At 39.2% G+C, this 15,542-nt stretch overlaps 1 protein-coding gene and 1 pseudogene across 3 annotated transcripts in view; both read right to left on the bottom strand.

Annotated features, from left to right (window-relative positions):
* CADPS2 (calcium dependent secretion activator 2) overlaps positions 1–15,542 on the bottom strand; it is a 528,567-nt gene that overhangs the window by 211,928 nt on the left and 301,097 nt on the right. For all 3 annotated transcript variants that reach the window (XM_040644062.1, XM_040644063.1, XM_040644064.1), the window contains exon 8: positions 10,126–10,265. In XM_040644062.1, the coding sequence (XP_040499996.1) occupies positions 10,126–10,265 (140 nt within the window). The remainder of the gene's footprint in view (positions 1–10,125; positions 10,266–15,542) is intronic.
* On the bottom strand, positions 896–1,816 carry LOC103676667 (annotated as a pseudogene).

Here is a 15,542-nt window from a genome sequence, read left to right as displayed (position 1 = left end):
GGGGGGGGGGGGGGGGGCTCTGGGTGGCTCAGTTGTTAAGCGTCTGCCTTCAGCTCAGGTCCTGATCCCAGGGTCTTGGGATCTAGCCGAGCCCCTTGTCGGGCGGGAATCCTCTCCCTCTCCCACTGCCGCTGCTTGTGTTCCCTCTCCCTCCATCAAATAAATAAAATCTTAAAAAAAAACCCAAACATACCACCTTTAATCTTTAGAGCATCCTTTTTGGATAAGGCAGGAAGAAAAGGAGGAGAATAACCTAGAGTCCAACAAATTTCTCATCAGCTCAACTTATTATCAACTTATCTCACAGCCATAGGAAGCTTAGAAAAGGAGTTCTACTACACATTCATCAACACCACCTGAGACCCAAGGCCCGGAACATTCCATTTCCTGACATGCACTTCCGAGTGGTATTCTTCTAGGCATGATGGTTGCACAATGGGTGAGAAATACTCGAATAGTGAGTAGGCTCGTCTATTATATCCCATAGAAACTAACTTCAAAGACTGGAGGACTGACCCCCCCCGCCCCCTCCCATCAAGATTGAGTGATAGGTCATCTTCAACCCTAGATTTGAACACATTGTAGTTAATGCCTATGTCTCTCTTAGCTAAAAAAATCCTAAGATTTTTTTTTTTTTAAAGGAATGGATTTTGAGAAGAAAAAAACATGGGGCAGACAGGTACAGAACAGAAAATACAAATGTAAGCTGTTTTACTAATTGTTTTATTGCCACAACAAATTTGCACAGAGAATGACCTGTACAAAACACAATAAAGGTTCAAAATTGAGGGGTTCCCTTAGACAAGGCTGAAGATTTCAGTCTCTGGTATTTGGAACTTGGGGTGCAGTCCCTGTTCTTGGATGGCTCACTGGGTGTGTGACACCGGCCTTGCTTTTAACCAGATTGAAACAGCAGAATGGCCAGCTGGCCCAGGTAGAAGTAAACAAAGTGTTTGGTTTCATGTGTCACACGACTACCAAAGCTCCTCCCTTTCCAGGATGCAGGGCCAGGTGGGGCTGTACTCACTCCTTAGTATGGTCCACAAGCACCTTCTCTACGTCCTCCTCCTCCGACGCCCAAGCAGCACACTCCACCCAGTCCTGTTCTGTCTCCTCTCACATATCCGCATTTTTGATCATGGCCTTTTGGTCTTTGTTTTGTTTGATATTTTAATTATTTAATGTTTATTTTTCTTTCTTTTATTAAGTGTCTCAACTCAAACATATACTTTCTTTAGGGTTTTATCAATAGCCACAACACATTATTACTGTGAGCTAGCCAGCTAGTCCTGTAAGCACGTTGTACACATTAAGATACTACTTCTCCAAATATGAAAAACCCACAGCGAACATCATACTCAACGGTGAAAAACTGAAAACTTTTCCTCTAAGATCAGGAAGAAGACAGGGATGTCAACTCTCATCACTTTTATTCAACATAATACTGGAAGTCCTAGCCACAGCAGTCAGACAAGAACTAAAAGGCACCCAAATTGGTAAGGAAGAGGTAAAACTGTCACTATTTGCAAGATGATGTGATATTACATAGAGGAAAATCCTAGAGACCCAGCCAAAAAACTGTCAGAATAAACGAATTCAGTAAAGTTGCAAGAGACAAAATATACAGAAATCTGTTGCATTTCTATACAATAACGAAGTAGCATAAAGAGAAATCAAGAAAACAATCCCACTTACAATTGCATCAAAAATGCCTAAAAATAAACCACCAAGGAAGTGAAACATTGGTACTCTGAAAACTATAATACAATCGTGAAAGAAACTGAGGATGACACAAACTTACGCGAAGATCTGCCATGTTCATTAATTAGAATACTGCTGAAATGTCCATGCTACAAAAACTCTCAATGCAATCCCTACCGAAATACCAACAGCATTTTTCAGAGAACTAGAATACTAAAGTTTGTATGAAACCACAATAATCTGATTTTAAAAGGGACCTGAATACACATTTTTCCAAAGAAGGCATACAGAAAAGACATTTTCTAAAGACATGAAAAGATGCTCAACATCACTAATCATCAGGGAAACACAAATCAAAACCACAGTGAGATATCACTCACACCTGTCAGAATGGTTAGTATCAAAAAGAAGTAAGTGTTGGCGAGGATTTGGAGAAAAAGGAGCCCTCGTGCACTGTTGGTAGGAATGTAAATTGGTGCAGCCACAGTATTGAGGTTCCTCAAAAAATTAACAATAGAAATACCACACAACCCAGTAATTTCAGTACTGGATACTTACCCCCCCAAAATGAAAATACTAATTGGAAAAGATTTAGGTACTCTATGTTCACTGCAGTATTACTTATAATAGCAAGAAATGGAAGTAACTCAAGCACTGGATAAAGAAAATGGTATCTATATACAATAGGATATTATTCATCTATAAAGAACGAGATCTTGCCACTTGAAACAACATGGATGGACCTAGAGGGTATTATGCTGCTAAGTGCAATATATCAGAGAAAGTCAAATACCATATGATTTCACTTACATGTGGAATCTAAAAAAAGAAAAAGAAACAAACAGAAAAAAAACCTAGATTCTAAAATAGAGAGAACTTCTGGCTCCCAGAGAAGTAGAGGAGAAGATGAGTGATATAAAGAGGATTAAGGGGTACAAACTTCCAGTTATAAAATAAGTCAGAGATGAAAAGTAAGGCATTACACGATACCATAACAACATTATATGGGGACAGATGACTACACTTAGGATGAGCACTGAGTATAGAATTCTCAAAGCTACCATGTACACCCAAAACCAATATAATAATACTGCATGCTAAAAAAAATACTCCTCTGAACAATTCTATGAGGTAGGTTCTACTAACATTTTCATTCTGTAGATGAGAAAACTGAGGCACAGACAGGTTTCCTAACTTTCCCAGGGTCCCACAGCTATTAATTTGGTAGAGCCAGGATGTGAAGGCCGGTGGTTTGGCTCCAGAGCTCATGTTCCTAAGCCATGCTGACCCTTTAAGTATCGGATGGACAACAGTCCTTCAAGGCTCACCTTAAGGAATCCTCTCAAATGAATTTCCCTAACAATCAGATATTTGGCACAACAAATTTCTATTTTTAATTAGAAGAAAATCTATTTGATCTTTAGTTTGATAACTGCATTCTTTGATCATAACAGTAAAATCTGGAAAATAAAGAAAATTTCACCCATAGTTGCATTATTCTATTTAGTGTATTTAGTCTATTTCATTTATGAAGTTTTATATGCATCTGTTTTCTGGGTTTTTTGTTTTTGTTTTTTTTTTAAGAGAGGGAGGGGGAGGGGCCGAGGGGGAAGGAGAGAGAGAATCTTAAGCAGGCTCCACACCAAGTGCTGAGCCCGATGTGGGGCTGGATCTCACGATCCTGAGATCATGACCTGAGCCGAAATCAAGAATCGGACACTTAACCTGACTGAGCCACCCAGGCGCCTCTACGTTCATCTGTTTTTTCACTACTATTATCAAAATACAAGCAATTCTGTAACTACAGTGTATTTTTCAGATTCATTTTACATAAAGGCAGCCTGATGTTTCAGTCAGTCTTCATACTTCCCTTATCTTGAGAAGATTCAAATAACCCCCAAATGTCCCATCTTCCCAGGTGTCCTCCCTTCTACCACCTCTATTCACCCTGAACTCTGCACACCGTCTCTGTGTAGGCACACCACGGAATGAGTGGAATATACCCTAGAGAGGTGAGGGAGGAAATGATCTGATAAGTCATAAATTTCTGGGGGGCTGAAGGGGCCATTCAAATTTCCTAGTCAGATGTCCCCCTAGCAGTTGATGAAAGCAGGCCAGGACAGGTGCAGTGACTCACCCCCCCCCGCCACCACGGTAGCGACAGACCTGGGACCACAGGCACAGGTGTCCTGGCTGTTACACTGGTACTTGTTCTACACAACTACTACGCACAGTCTTCCATCGGCACCACCACTCAGCTACACGTATCAGAGCAATGAGCTAAAAGCAAGTATCTTTAAATAAAGTCCAAATTCTTCCTGACCTCCCACAAGGCTCACTTAACGAGCCCAAGGTTTTTGCTTTATACACTCAGTGTTAATATTATAAAACTTCTGGATGTGTGCAAAGAAACAAAAAGTACTATTCCATCAGTACATAGTACAAAAATTTTATGGTAAGGCATCAATTGAGATGGAACTGACCTATTATAATTCTGTATGTTAACTGTTTATAAAATTATATAGTATTCTTAAATAGTTTTCACTGTAATTTTTTTTTAATGCTACAAATTAATTAGGATAACCTATGAATATGGTCGGTGGGTTCTGAAAGAAAATTTTAAAAATCCTCATATTTCACTTTCAATTTTTTGGCCTGATTTCCTTTTAGATGCTCAGATAGGACACTGAAGGATACTTAAAAAGGAAAAGAGCATAGTTATTTGATGCATGAAAAAGAAGAAAGTAACGTAGGTTAAAATATTACGCCCTGGAGAAAAATCTTGAGAATAAGAGGGTGTTGAACAGAAAGCCACATTTAAGCCTAAAGTTAAAGGAAAACTAATTTATTACGGGAGAAATCAGAGAAGTTTTACAAAGGGAGTATAAGTTAAAACATTTAGCTTAGTGATCATTAAAGCCATGCTTGAAAATGTTTCTACCATTATTACATAATTAGTCACTAGTAAATTAAAATGAAATATAAAGTTCTTAATGATTTAAATTAGCATACAGAAAGGGACGTGAATATAAGGTATTTGGAAAAACAAAGTTGGCTTTATGGCTTCTTCTTTTTATCATTCTACAACAGTTACACCGATGTTTATAAAGTATCACAGACAGACTTCTCTTCTGAAAGCTGTATTTGGAAAAAAGGATGATTTATTAAGATCCTAGCAAATACTTCGTTAGAAGTTTTGGCAAGGCAGTAAGAAGTGGGATTTCTATGAAATTAGAATAAGTCAGAATAAGGTAAATTCACATTGGGAAGGCAAATAACCCTACCTATAGGTTCAAATGTCAAAACATGGTTATTTTAGACAAGGACATGTAGGAAAATCATTCTAAAAGGTCAACTTAAATCGAGAATCAATGTTTTCCAGGGAAAAAACAGACCTGTCCTTTTTGTAAGGCCTGGACCCTCTAAGCAAATGCCACCTGACAAAAGTAAGATTTCCTTCTCTTTGATCATGAGACTATCCCCTAAACTAATTGAAGATCATAAGCCTTAAAATCATCAACAACGCAGTTTCACTGGAGTACAGTCATTTCATGAGTAAATGCCACGTTTGACAGCATGACACCCTAGCCCCTGAACACATGGCTGGTGGACTCCCTGGAAAAGCACAGGACAACAATAATGCAGCCAGGATGGTGTTTACACTGTTTTTCCTGCTGGAAGCTGCTACGTACGGTCTCTCCCCTGCAGCAAGAAACAGGCCTAGTGCCTTTTAAACCTTTATCATATAAAGTAAACAGAGACTTTTATAAGTGACAATTATAAAATATTTCAGTACATATGTTTGATCAACAAATGTTTAAATAGCCAAGCATGCCTCTGCACAAAGAGAAACAGGAGACTTATGGGACAGTGATTTGGCTAATATTTCACCTTACCAGCTCTTAATTGTGAAAAACTCTTACAGAGCTCTACACTCATGAAGTCTTCATTCATTTTTTTCCTATAAAATAATCAGTTGCATGCAGACCTCGGGCAGATCCTGGTCGTCTGCCTCTATGTATTTGTGACAACTTAATTTTCTTCTTTCTCCTTCACCATTGTAGAATTGTCATTAGAGTCATTTGTCTTATTTAATTCCATTTTATTTTACCTTTGTTTTGACTGAGAAAGTAACATTTGAATTAGGAAAATGTTATTTAATAAAAACAGGAACCGTATTCTGAGATTTTAAGTTAATACTGTTGTTTAGCCACTAGGCTATGCTAAAGGATAGTCCATTTGTTCAGGAACACTTCTGTCTTCCAGCTATCCAAAAAAAGGAGGCAAATAAATTTGAAAACTGGATATGAATTATTTAGCCATTCAAAACCTAGTTGCTAATTCATTTAACAGATATATATGAGTTTATATAATTAGTTTATAGGACATATTCCAAAAAAATAAACGGACCCTTTTAAAAAAAAAATCACATCTGTGTCATGTAGTAATGTCCAGTTTGGTTTTAAAAGGATGAAATCATCTTTGTGTTTATTTTATCCAAACTAAACATGCAGTCAATCCTATTTTTAAAAAATTATAATGTCTAGTCATGGACTGGTTATCAGAAACATCAGCTTTTTTTTTCTTTTTTTAAAGATTTTATTTATTTATTTGACAGAGATAGAGACAGCCAGCGAGAGAGGGAACACAAGCAGGGGGAGTGGGAGAGGAAGAAGCAGGCTCCCAGCGGAGGAGCCTGCTGTGGGGCTCGATCCCAGAACGCCGGGATCACTCCCTGAGCCGAAGGCAGACTTAACCGCTGTGCCACCCAGGCGCCCCTAGAAACATCAGCTTTTTATCAGATATGTTTTTCTGCTTATAAAAAGGTTATTTAAAAATGCAACAGTTGAGAACCAAACACATTTATTTTAGATATTTTTCACATTAAAATTATACTTTATTCTCTAACTTGTGTTTAGAACCCTTTGCGTTTCAACTTAGGAACGCAACTTACTGCCATTTTTTCCTTAAAACTCTAAGGAGCACACTACTATTTTCATCAGCACATTATATTAATACCTATCCTTGATGGCATACATCCAGGGCAGTAGGATTCAAATATGCTTAAGAAACTCACAGTGCAGTTGGGGGCACAAAAAATAAACACTGATGAAATGTATTGAGGGCCCACACAGGTGCTATATATGTGATGAATATTCATCTATTTACATGTTATAATGGTTCACATAAGAGATGCCCACATTCTTAGAACATCCAACAGGTTTTATAACTAAAGACCCAGAGGATTTCAAAGTCTAGTTCTCAAAAGTGCTCTGAAGATAAAAATCCATAACCCTCCCAATTTATTGTTTAATCCACTTGATAATCTCTCTAGAAGAGGGGTTTGCCATATTTTAAAGATAAATTAATCTTTTCTTGTCTCTTTTTCAATTATTCATTACTCCTCTGTTAATTATTCATTATAGGATGAATTATTGACAGAACACAACCCAGCCCCAAAGAAAACCGCTATTAATCTACTACTCCTGTCCTATTATCGCTTTGGCAGATGAGGGAGTACTTGGAAGGAAAAGGTTAGTGGACTTTCTCTTCTTAAATGTAATTAAGCTCAGTAAAATCCATTTATGAAACACTGCAGAAAAGAGATGAATACAGTTATGATGTCAAATCATGTTTGCCCATATTCACAGGGGTGATATTTAAAATATTTATGTGTTTCCACAAGCACCAAGGAACCCAAACAGCTGCTTGTGCTAGAGCACCTGACCTGCCCACAGGGATACACTGCTATTACAGCAATGCTGAAAATCTTTAATTCTCGTGGACCATCGTCATTATTATTACATCCAATATGGACATTAAATTAGCTTTTACTGAATCGCTACTATGGAATATGATATTTTTTTTTTAAAGATTTTATTTATTTATTTGACAGAGATAGAGACAGCCAACGAGAGAGGGAACACAGTCAGGGGGAGTGGGAGAGGAAGAAGCAAGCTCACAGCAGAGGAGCCTGATGTGGGGCTCGATCCCATAACGCCAGGATCACGCCCTGAGCCGAAGGCAGACGCTTAACCGCTGTGCCACCCAGGCGCCCCTACGGAATATGATATTCTTAATTATGCTGCATAACACCCCAACTAGCAGAACAGCATCACAGGTATTTTCAGCTCTAGAATTCTTTCCTTCTACTGCTAGTAGAAGGAGACTATACTATAAACTGCAGAGATATCTGCATGTCTAGAATTGCCTGTTGGTATCTTTTAGAGATGGCAGATGATAATCCACCTGGCTGGATCTAAAGCATTCCTGATCTGAATCCAAAGTGAGTTCTTGGGCTTTCTATATTAAATTGAGAGGCTGTGATATATTCTCTTTAATGATCCCCTTGACCGGTAGTCTTGGACAGAAGTCAGCTCCAGACCCATCCTGGGGTTCCTGACTTAGGGGCTCAGAGGTAAGGTATAAACCAGTTCTCCTTCAGTGCAAAGGATTAATAATAAAAAATAAAAAAAGGAAAACAAAAAATCAGGTCTTGGCAGGGCGTTGGATGGTCCCACCTGCCCTGGAGCATTCTAAAGGAAGAAGTTGCCAAAGAGGAGAGCAGGGCTTTCTTTCCACAGAAGTGAAAGGCTGCAGAACTTGCCACATGCCCAACCTCAAGTTTAATCTTGGTTCTTGGGACACTTTGAAGGTGCCAGGGGTATTCACCAGGGTGCTTTGCAAATTAAAGACTACGTTGGAATTATAATACACAGGTTCCGATTTCTTATGGTGCCCTTCATCAAAAGAGATGGATATAAAAATAGTAGCGAAATAACTACTGTGCCGGGAACATACGTTCCTTTATGTCTAACCCTAGACTCTACTCGTCTCTAAGCACTTTGGGGAAGTAGTATTCCAGCTCTCGATTCTCACAGCTCTCTATGCCAGCTGCACCCAACTTGTCTTCATTGGCTTTGAAAGTCCTTCCAGAACTCTTTCTTGCCCATGAATATGCTATGTCATGTGAATGGAACCTTCCTCCTCATTGCCCACCTGAATGCATACTTCAGGTTTTATCTCAAAAGTCAGGTGACTTGTGAGATTTTCATGACTAACTGCAGGTAAAATCAGCTGTTCTTCTCACCAGTTCCCATTCCTCTCTTGGAGCACTTATTGTTCACTATTATAATTATTTGTACACAAGCCCGAATCCCTGACCAGCCACTTCCTTTAGACCAGAGAGAGTACACCACTGAGGTTTGCTCTGGGAAGAACAGAGTAAGGGCTCAATACATACCTGCTAAATAAACCCATGGTGAGCAGGCAGACGAAGGAATGAGCAGAACTCTATTAAATCCCAGAACTCAATCTGCGTTACGAGCTGAGTCATGGTTGGCCTTTACTGTGCATTACTACATTGAAGATGCCATAGTATGGGCTACCCAAATTATGGTTTCCTTTCAAAGAGCCCACCCTCTGAGCTGTTCTTCCCATCAGTGAGACTCGTTCTGACTCTGCTTACGTTGCCCATCCAAACCAAGGAAGCAATGTAGTCCTTAGCCCTGTTAGTCATCCAAAAACTCCTTATCTTATTGACTCATCAGTTAACTCAGCCACAGTGTTGGTGATTTGGCTCCAAAGCCCACAGACGACACCTCTCCGTACAGGAAAGCACCTTCTTAGACTCTTATGTTGGTTGCTAATCTCAGAGGGAGCCATTTTAGCAACTGCTTCTCTCCACTGTGAAAAAAAGGTCACATTTTTTCCTAATAACTAAAAGCCCTGTGCTGGGATTTGACTGTAGTGAGTCCAATAGTGTTAATCTTAGGAAGACCCAGGTTTTTAACAAACTCATTTTATTGTATTCAAGAATCCAGACCTGTTACCTCACCAACTACAAGGGATAAAGAACCCTGGCTGAGATGAGGGCTGACCCTGGCCCACAGGAGTCCCCAGGAGACAGGCTCTGTGGTCTGGCTTACCCACCAGCATCGGTTCCTCCAGTATTGATGTAGTTTTCCACTCACACATTGGATGAACACTCACATTCCTCCCTGACACAACTTTCACAGCCTCCTGGGTTATATCTGAATGACATTTTAGCTTTAATATATTTTAAGAAAGTTTAACTATTTCTAGAGACCTGAATGCTATGCTTGTTTCAACCATCATTATGTTTTGGAAAGTATCTCTTAGAAGTTATCTCCATCTATCACTACTCTTTATCCACAGAAATGTTGTAAAATACCATGCAATCGTTACCAATGTTATGTTAGCATGGAAACAGTTATTTTAATTAAATACCCATGTGTTTAGATCTAAAGGTGTCTAGGAGTTTAAAAAATTAAGTTATCCCATAAATGTCACTTTGGAGGAAAATTCCATGATATACTGACTCTGTCAGTAAACTGACAAAAGTGAAACATTGAAATTAAATCCACTAATTCAGAAGAAAAAGATCTTCAAGTACACACTCACCCACTATGTTTCATATGTGGCGGTTTATCCATTCGTACTGCTAATTTGATTTTTAAGTCCGAGTCCTGGCTATTTTTTGGAACTATCATTCGGTGCAACTCAGCTGACTTGGAGCTATTAGACGTTGGGTATAATATCACCTGTAAAAGACACAAAAAGAAAACATTTAAGTGCACAATACAGTGCCTAGTGATTGAAACGGAAATCTTTTCTATGTTTTCCTGTTTAAAAAGAAGGTATCATGCCCAAATGTGTCTAAGCCATTTGACTCTCACCACAACAGATGGGTTTTCAATACAGACTCATTTATCTTTTTGACAAATATGTGTTTTCATATTATCACATAACGAGTTTTCTTCCTGTGTCACTTCATAATGAGGTAAGAGCACAAAGGCTGCAGCTGAATTGACAGCTGAGAAATACTTGTTAGTCACCTATAATTTCAAGACTATTCTAAACTCCTCAGGACAAAAGTTCAGAGAGAAATATTTTTTGAAATTACAGATAGCATGTTTAAGAAAGTAAAACCAATTATTTTAGGCAGCAAAAATATAACTCGTATTTTAATACTTTCATTGTAAAATAGTGTTGAATGAAATCAACTCAATAAGAGATGGAAAAGACTGGCATCATAGCACATTTTCTGTCTTAGATCAATACCAAAGGATTTTTCGCCCTGATGACATGTTTTCAAAACTATGAAGATGATATTATGATTGAAACAAAGTAATTATTCTTAACAAAACTTCCAAATTACCAAGTGATTATTTCATAGCCCCACAGCTTCACAAAGCTTACTCTTCCGATAATACGCGTCATGTATAAGCATACCCCATCTTACAGCATTTCACTGTGTTGTTCTTCACAGACACCACATTTTACAAATTAAAGTCTGTGGCAAGCCTGCGTTGAGCAGGCCTACTGGTGCCGTTTCGCCAACAGCATCTGCTCACCTTGCGTCTCCGTCACATTTTTGGTAATTCTCAAAATGTTTCAAACTTTCACATTATTATTCTATCTGTGATGGTGATCTGTGATCAGATAATAACCTTATGATAGCCTCTGAGTGTTCAAGTTAAAGAAGGAGTCACCCGTATCACTTTAAATCAAAATCTAGAAATCACTAAGCTTAATGAGGAAGGCATGTCAAAAGCCAAGATAGGCTGAAGGCTAGGTCTCGTGGGCCAAGTTGTCATTGCAAAGGAAAGTTCTTGCATGAAATTGAAGGTGTACTCCAGGGCATGCATAAGTGATAAAAAGCAAAACAGCCTTATTGCTAATACAGAGAAAGTTTCAGTGGTTGGGATAGAAGATCAAATAAGCCACAACATTCCCTCATGCCTCATGCAGAGCAAGACCCGAACTGTTTGCAATTCTGTGCAGGATGAGAGAGGTAAGGCAGCTGCAGAAGAAAAGTCTGAAACTAGCAGAGGTTGGTTCATGAGGTTTAAGGAAAGAAACCAATCTCCGTAACTAATAAAAGTGGCAACGCTGAACAACATATTTTCGATGTACACGAAACAGTCTTATATTGGGAGAGGAGATCATCTTAGACTTTCATAGCTAGAGAGGAGAAGTCACTTACTGGTTTCAAAGCATCCAACGGACAGGCGGACTCTCTTATTAGGGGCTCATGTAGCTGGTGACTTTAATTTGAAGCTAAAGCTCATTTACCTACCATTCCAAAAATCCTAGGGCCCTTAAGAATGATACTAAATCTGCTCTGCTTGAGCTCTGTAAATGGAATAACAAAGCCCTGATAACAGCACATCTGTTTATAACGTGGTTTACTGGCTATTTTAAGTCCACTGTTGAGACCTACTGCTCAGAAAAAAGATTCCTTTCAAAATATTACTGTTTAATGACAATGCACCTGGTCACCCAAGATCTCTGATGGAGATGGACAAGGAGATTAATGTTCTTTCCATGCTTGCTAACACAACATCCATCCTGCAGCCCATGGATCGAGGAGTGATTTTCACTTTGAAGTCTTATGTAAGAAACATACTTTGTAAGGCTAAAGCTGCCGTAGATAATGATTACTCTGATGGATCTAGGCAAGGTAAATAGAAAACCTTCTGGAAAGGATTCACCATTCTAGGTGCCATTAAGAACATTTATGATTCATGGGAAGAGGTCAAAATATCAACAGTAGCAGGAGTTTGGAAGAAGTTGATTCCAATTCTCCTGGATGATTTTAGGAAGTTTCAAGACTTCAGTGGAGGAAGTAACTGCAGATGTGCTGCAAACAGCAAGAGAACCAGAAGTAGAGCCTGACGATGGGACTGAACAACTATTTCTTGAGATACAACAAGATTGGCATGAGGCCAATTAATTACCCTGCAATGACCTGTAAGTGTTCAAGTGAAAGGCAGAGTCACACAACAAACGGCTGCAGTCTCATGGGAACACATCAGCAGGTACTTCTTGTGAATGAGTAAAGGACGTGCTTTGAGATGGAATCCACTCCTGATGAAGATGCTGTGAAGACCGTTGAACTGACAATAAAGGATTTAGAGTATCACACAGACTTAGCTGGCAAAGCAGTGGCAGGGTTTGAGAGGACTGATTCTAACTCTGAAGGAAGTTCTACTGTGTGTAGAATGCTCGCAAACAGCATCGCATGCTAGAGAAATCGTTCACGAAAGGAAGAGTCGATCAATAACGGCAAACTTCGTGTGGTCTCAATTTAAGAAGTGACCATGGCCACCCTAACCTTCAGGAACCACCACCCTGCACAGTCAAGGATCATCGACATCAAGGCAGGATCCTCCACCAGCAAAAAGATCGCGATTTCCTGAAAGCTCAGAAGATATTTAGCATTTTTAGTAATAAGTATTTTTTAATTAAGGTACATACTTTTTAAAGATGATGTTATTGCACACTAACAGATTACAGTATAGTGTACCCATAACTTTTATATGCACTGAGAAACCAAAAAACTCATTTGACTCACTTCATCAGGATACCCATTTTATTGCAGAACTCTGGAACTAAACTCACAGTATCTCTGAGGTATGCCTGTACATAAAACGATATATTTTCCCCACTTTAGTCAGTCGTAACATTATTTAGACATGGCATGTATCCAAGCCTTCACATTTTTAAATGGGAGGACTATATTCTGAAGGATAAAGATATGAAATGCAGTGTATATTTTAATCCACTCTTACTTTAAACCAGTGTGACAAGTAAACAAACCTGAAATTTCTATATAAATGAAGAATTAGAAACACACTCAGGTATGCTAAAATGTTCTTAACAACAAAACGCGGCAAGTGAATTTGGCACGCTCTGCCAAAAAACAAAAGCCTTCATTTCATGTATAAGTGGAACTATTCACAGACAAATTTTCAAGCAAAGCTCTTTTTCTCTCTAGGAAAGACAACAGTCATAAAAGCTTCTTAAACTATTCTCAACCTCCCAGTTGTTAAATGCAACTACTATTTTGAGACTTTTCTCAAGCCTATCCTAAAAGCCACAGTGGAGTTGAATCCAGCATATCTACACGCTTCAGCATATAAAGGCACATCCAGTAACAGATAAAACGGCATTTGTGATATTTTAAAAAAATGATATTATAGAATTAGTCCTTTCTGACTGCTAAAATATCCAATGGAACATTTTACAGATTCTTAAATGACAGTTAAAAAAATAATAATTTTTGGCTCAAACCAATAGACAAAACAATGTTGTTATCAACTTAGAGGAGAATTCCAAAAAAGAAACAAAGACGAAGGGCTGTCTATCCCCCACCCTCTGAAGCTGTAGCAGCCATTCCCCTAGCAATTCTGGAAAGCTTTTTCTCCTTCTCCCTACCACATCCTTTCCCCCCCCCCCCAAATTTATTTTGGCATGAGCCACCTACAGACTTTATTCCTTTCTAATTCTTTCTATGTTTACACAAAAATTGGTATTGTTTCAAACCCCAAAAGTCTTATACAGGATGAGAATATTTAAGTGAAAACCTCTGGAAATTTTCTCATTCTCTAAATGCTGATGACGGGTCACTAAATAAGGTCCCAAAACAACTAATTGCATCTTATCCGCAAATTAAGGATCATCTCACTATTGAATACCATCATTTCCGCCACATTTTAGTTTCCTAATGGGTACTTCTAAGTGAAGTCAGTGGAAGAATTTATTGCTTATCTCTGTTCAATTAAACATGTGAGGACCCATTATGTGGGGACACTCAAAGGTGAAAGAAGACAGATGGCTCAGATCCTTCAGGGAGTTCATAGTTTCTTATCAGAGCAGAGTTCAAAACTATCGGATGATCTTACTTCCTCTCATTGCCCTCCTATCCCTGAGATGTGCCAACGTTTTCTGATTTTGTCAGTCTCTGGGTTCACTCACTGTCATGTCTTTGTTGGCTCGGTTCTATCACATGGGAACTAATACCCTGGGTTACATTTCCTCCTTTTCAAAGACCTAAAATTGTCTGTTTCTCCTGACAAACACTGACACATGTAACAAATGGAGGTCCATCCATAGGAAATACATTGTTTACAAAAGAACTGTACTGGTGGATAAGTCCTGAACCTAGTTTTAACAATGACTGTAAAACAGTCTCCAGGTCCCCAAATTGCACAAGCATGAAGTGGTTATGTCCTCTACATTGATGCAGATGGTAACAGACAAGCAGCAGCTCCCAATGTGTAGAGCCTAAAGGACCAGGAGGAATAGAGGACAAAGGAGCTCTTGTTCAGATGCAGAACAATGGTCTAATCAAGAGATCCTGAACACTGCAAGACAGGATTTCAGTCTTGTCCCTGGACAATTATTGCTATGTATTTTCACTTTACCCCCCCCCCCCCCCCCCCCCCCCCGCCGAAATGGGCTACTTGATTGTAGCTCGCCTACATCTGTTCCACTGCTGTAGACTGGATTGGTGCTAGGGCAGGGTGGGGAGGGGAGGTGGAGTAGTTCATAGGTTGCAAAGAGCCACAGCTGGGCCTGACAGAGATGCTGGATTCTGGCCTGGATGAAACTTTGGGTTGATTCCCTTGAGATGAAGCGAATGTGTTCTATGTGTAGGAGGAAGGGTAACAGACCTATTTTCATCTTTGGCTACAGGGGCAAACTACAGCTGATCATCTGTTTACTAGGATTTGTGCTTTGCCTAGCACAGAACTAGCTAGAAGCAGCTAGTCAGACAGAGATTGTATTTTCTAGCTCCTCTTGCATCTAAGTAGGGACATATGAAAGTTCTAGCTAATGGAATATGAAGAGAAGTGGTAAGCATCACTCTGGGGAAAAACGATGAAGATACAGGTATGCCGTCTCATCCTTTTTACTATCTGCTAGCCAAATGCAGAGAACTCCAATGCTCTAGGAAGTGAGAGCCATAAAACGAAACGGAAGAAACTATAAGCCTGACTCACCACACGGAGGAAAGCTACCCCATCTATCAG

The sequence above is a fragment of the Ursus maritimus genome, unplaced genomic scaffold (assembly GCF_017311325.1).
Source record: "Ursus maritimus isolate PB19 unplaced genomic scaffold, ASM1731132v1 scaffold_3, whole genome shotgun sequence".
Taxonomy (NCBI): Eukaryota; Metazoa; Chordata; class Mammalia; order Carnivora; family Ursidae; genus Ursus; species Ursus maritimus.
This window is presented reverse-complemented; position numbering and strand designations above follow the sequence as displayed.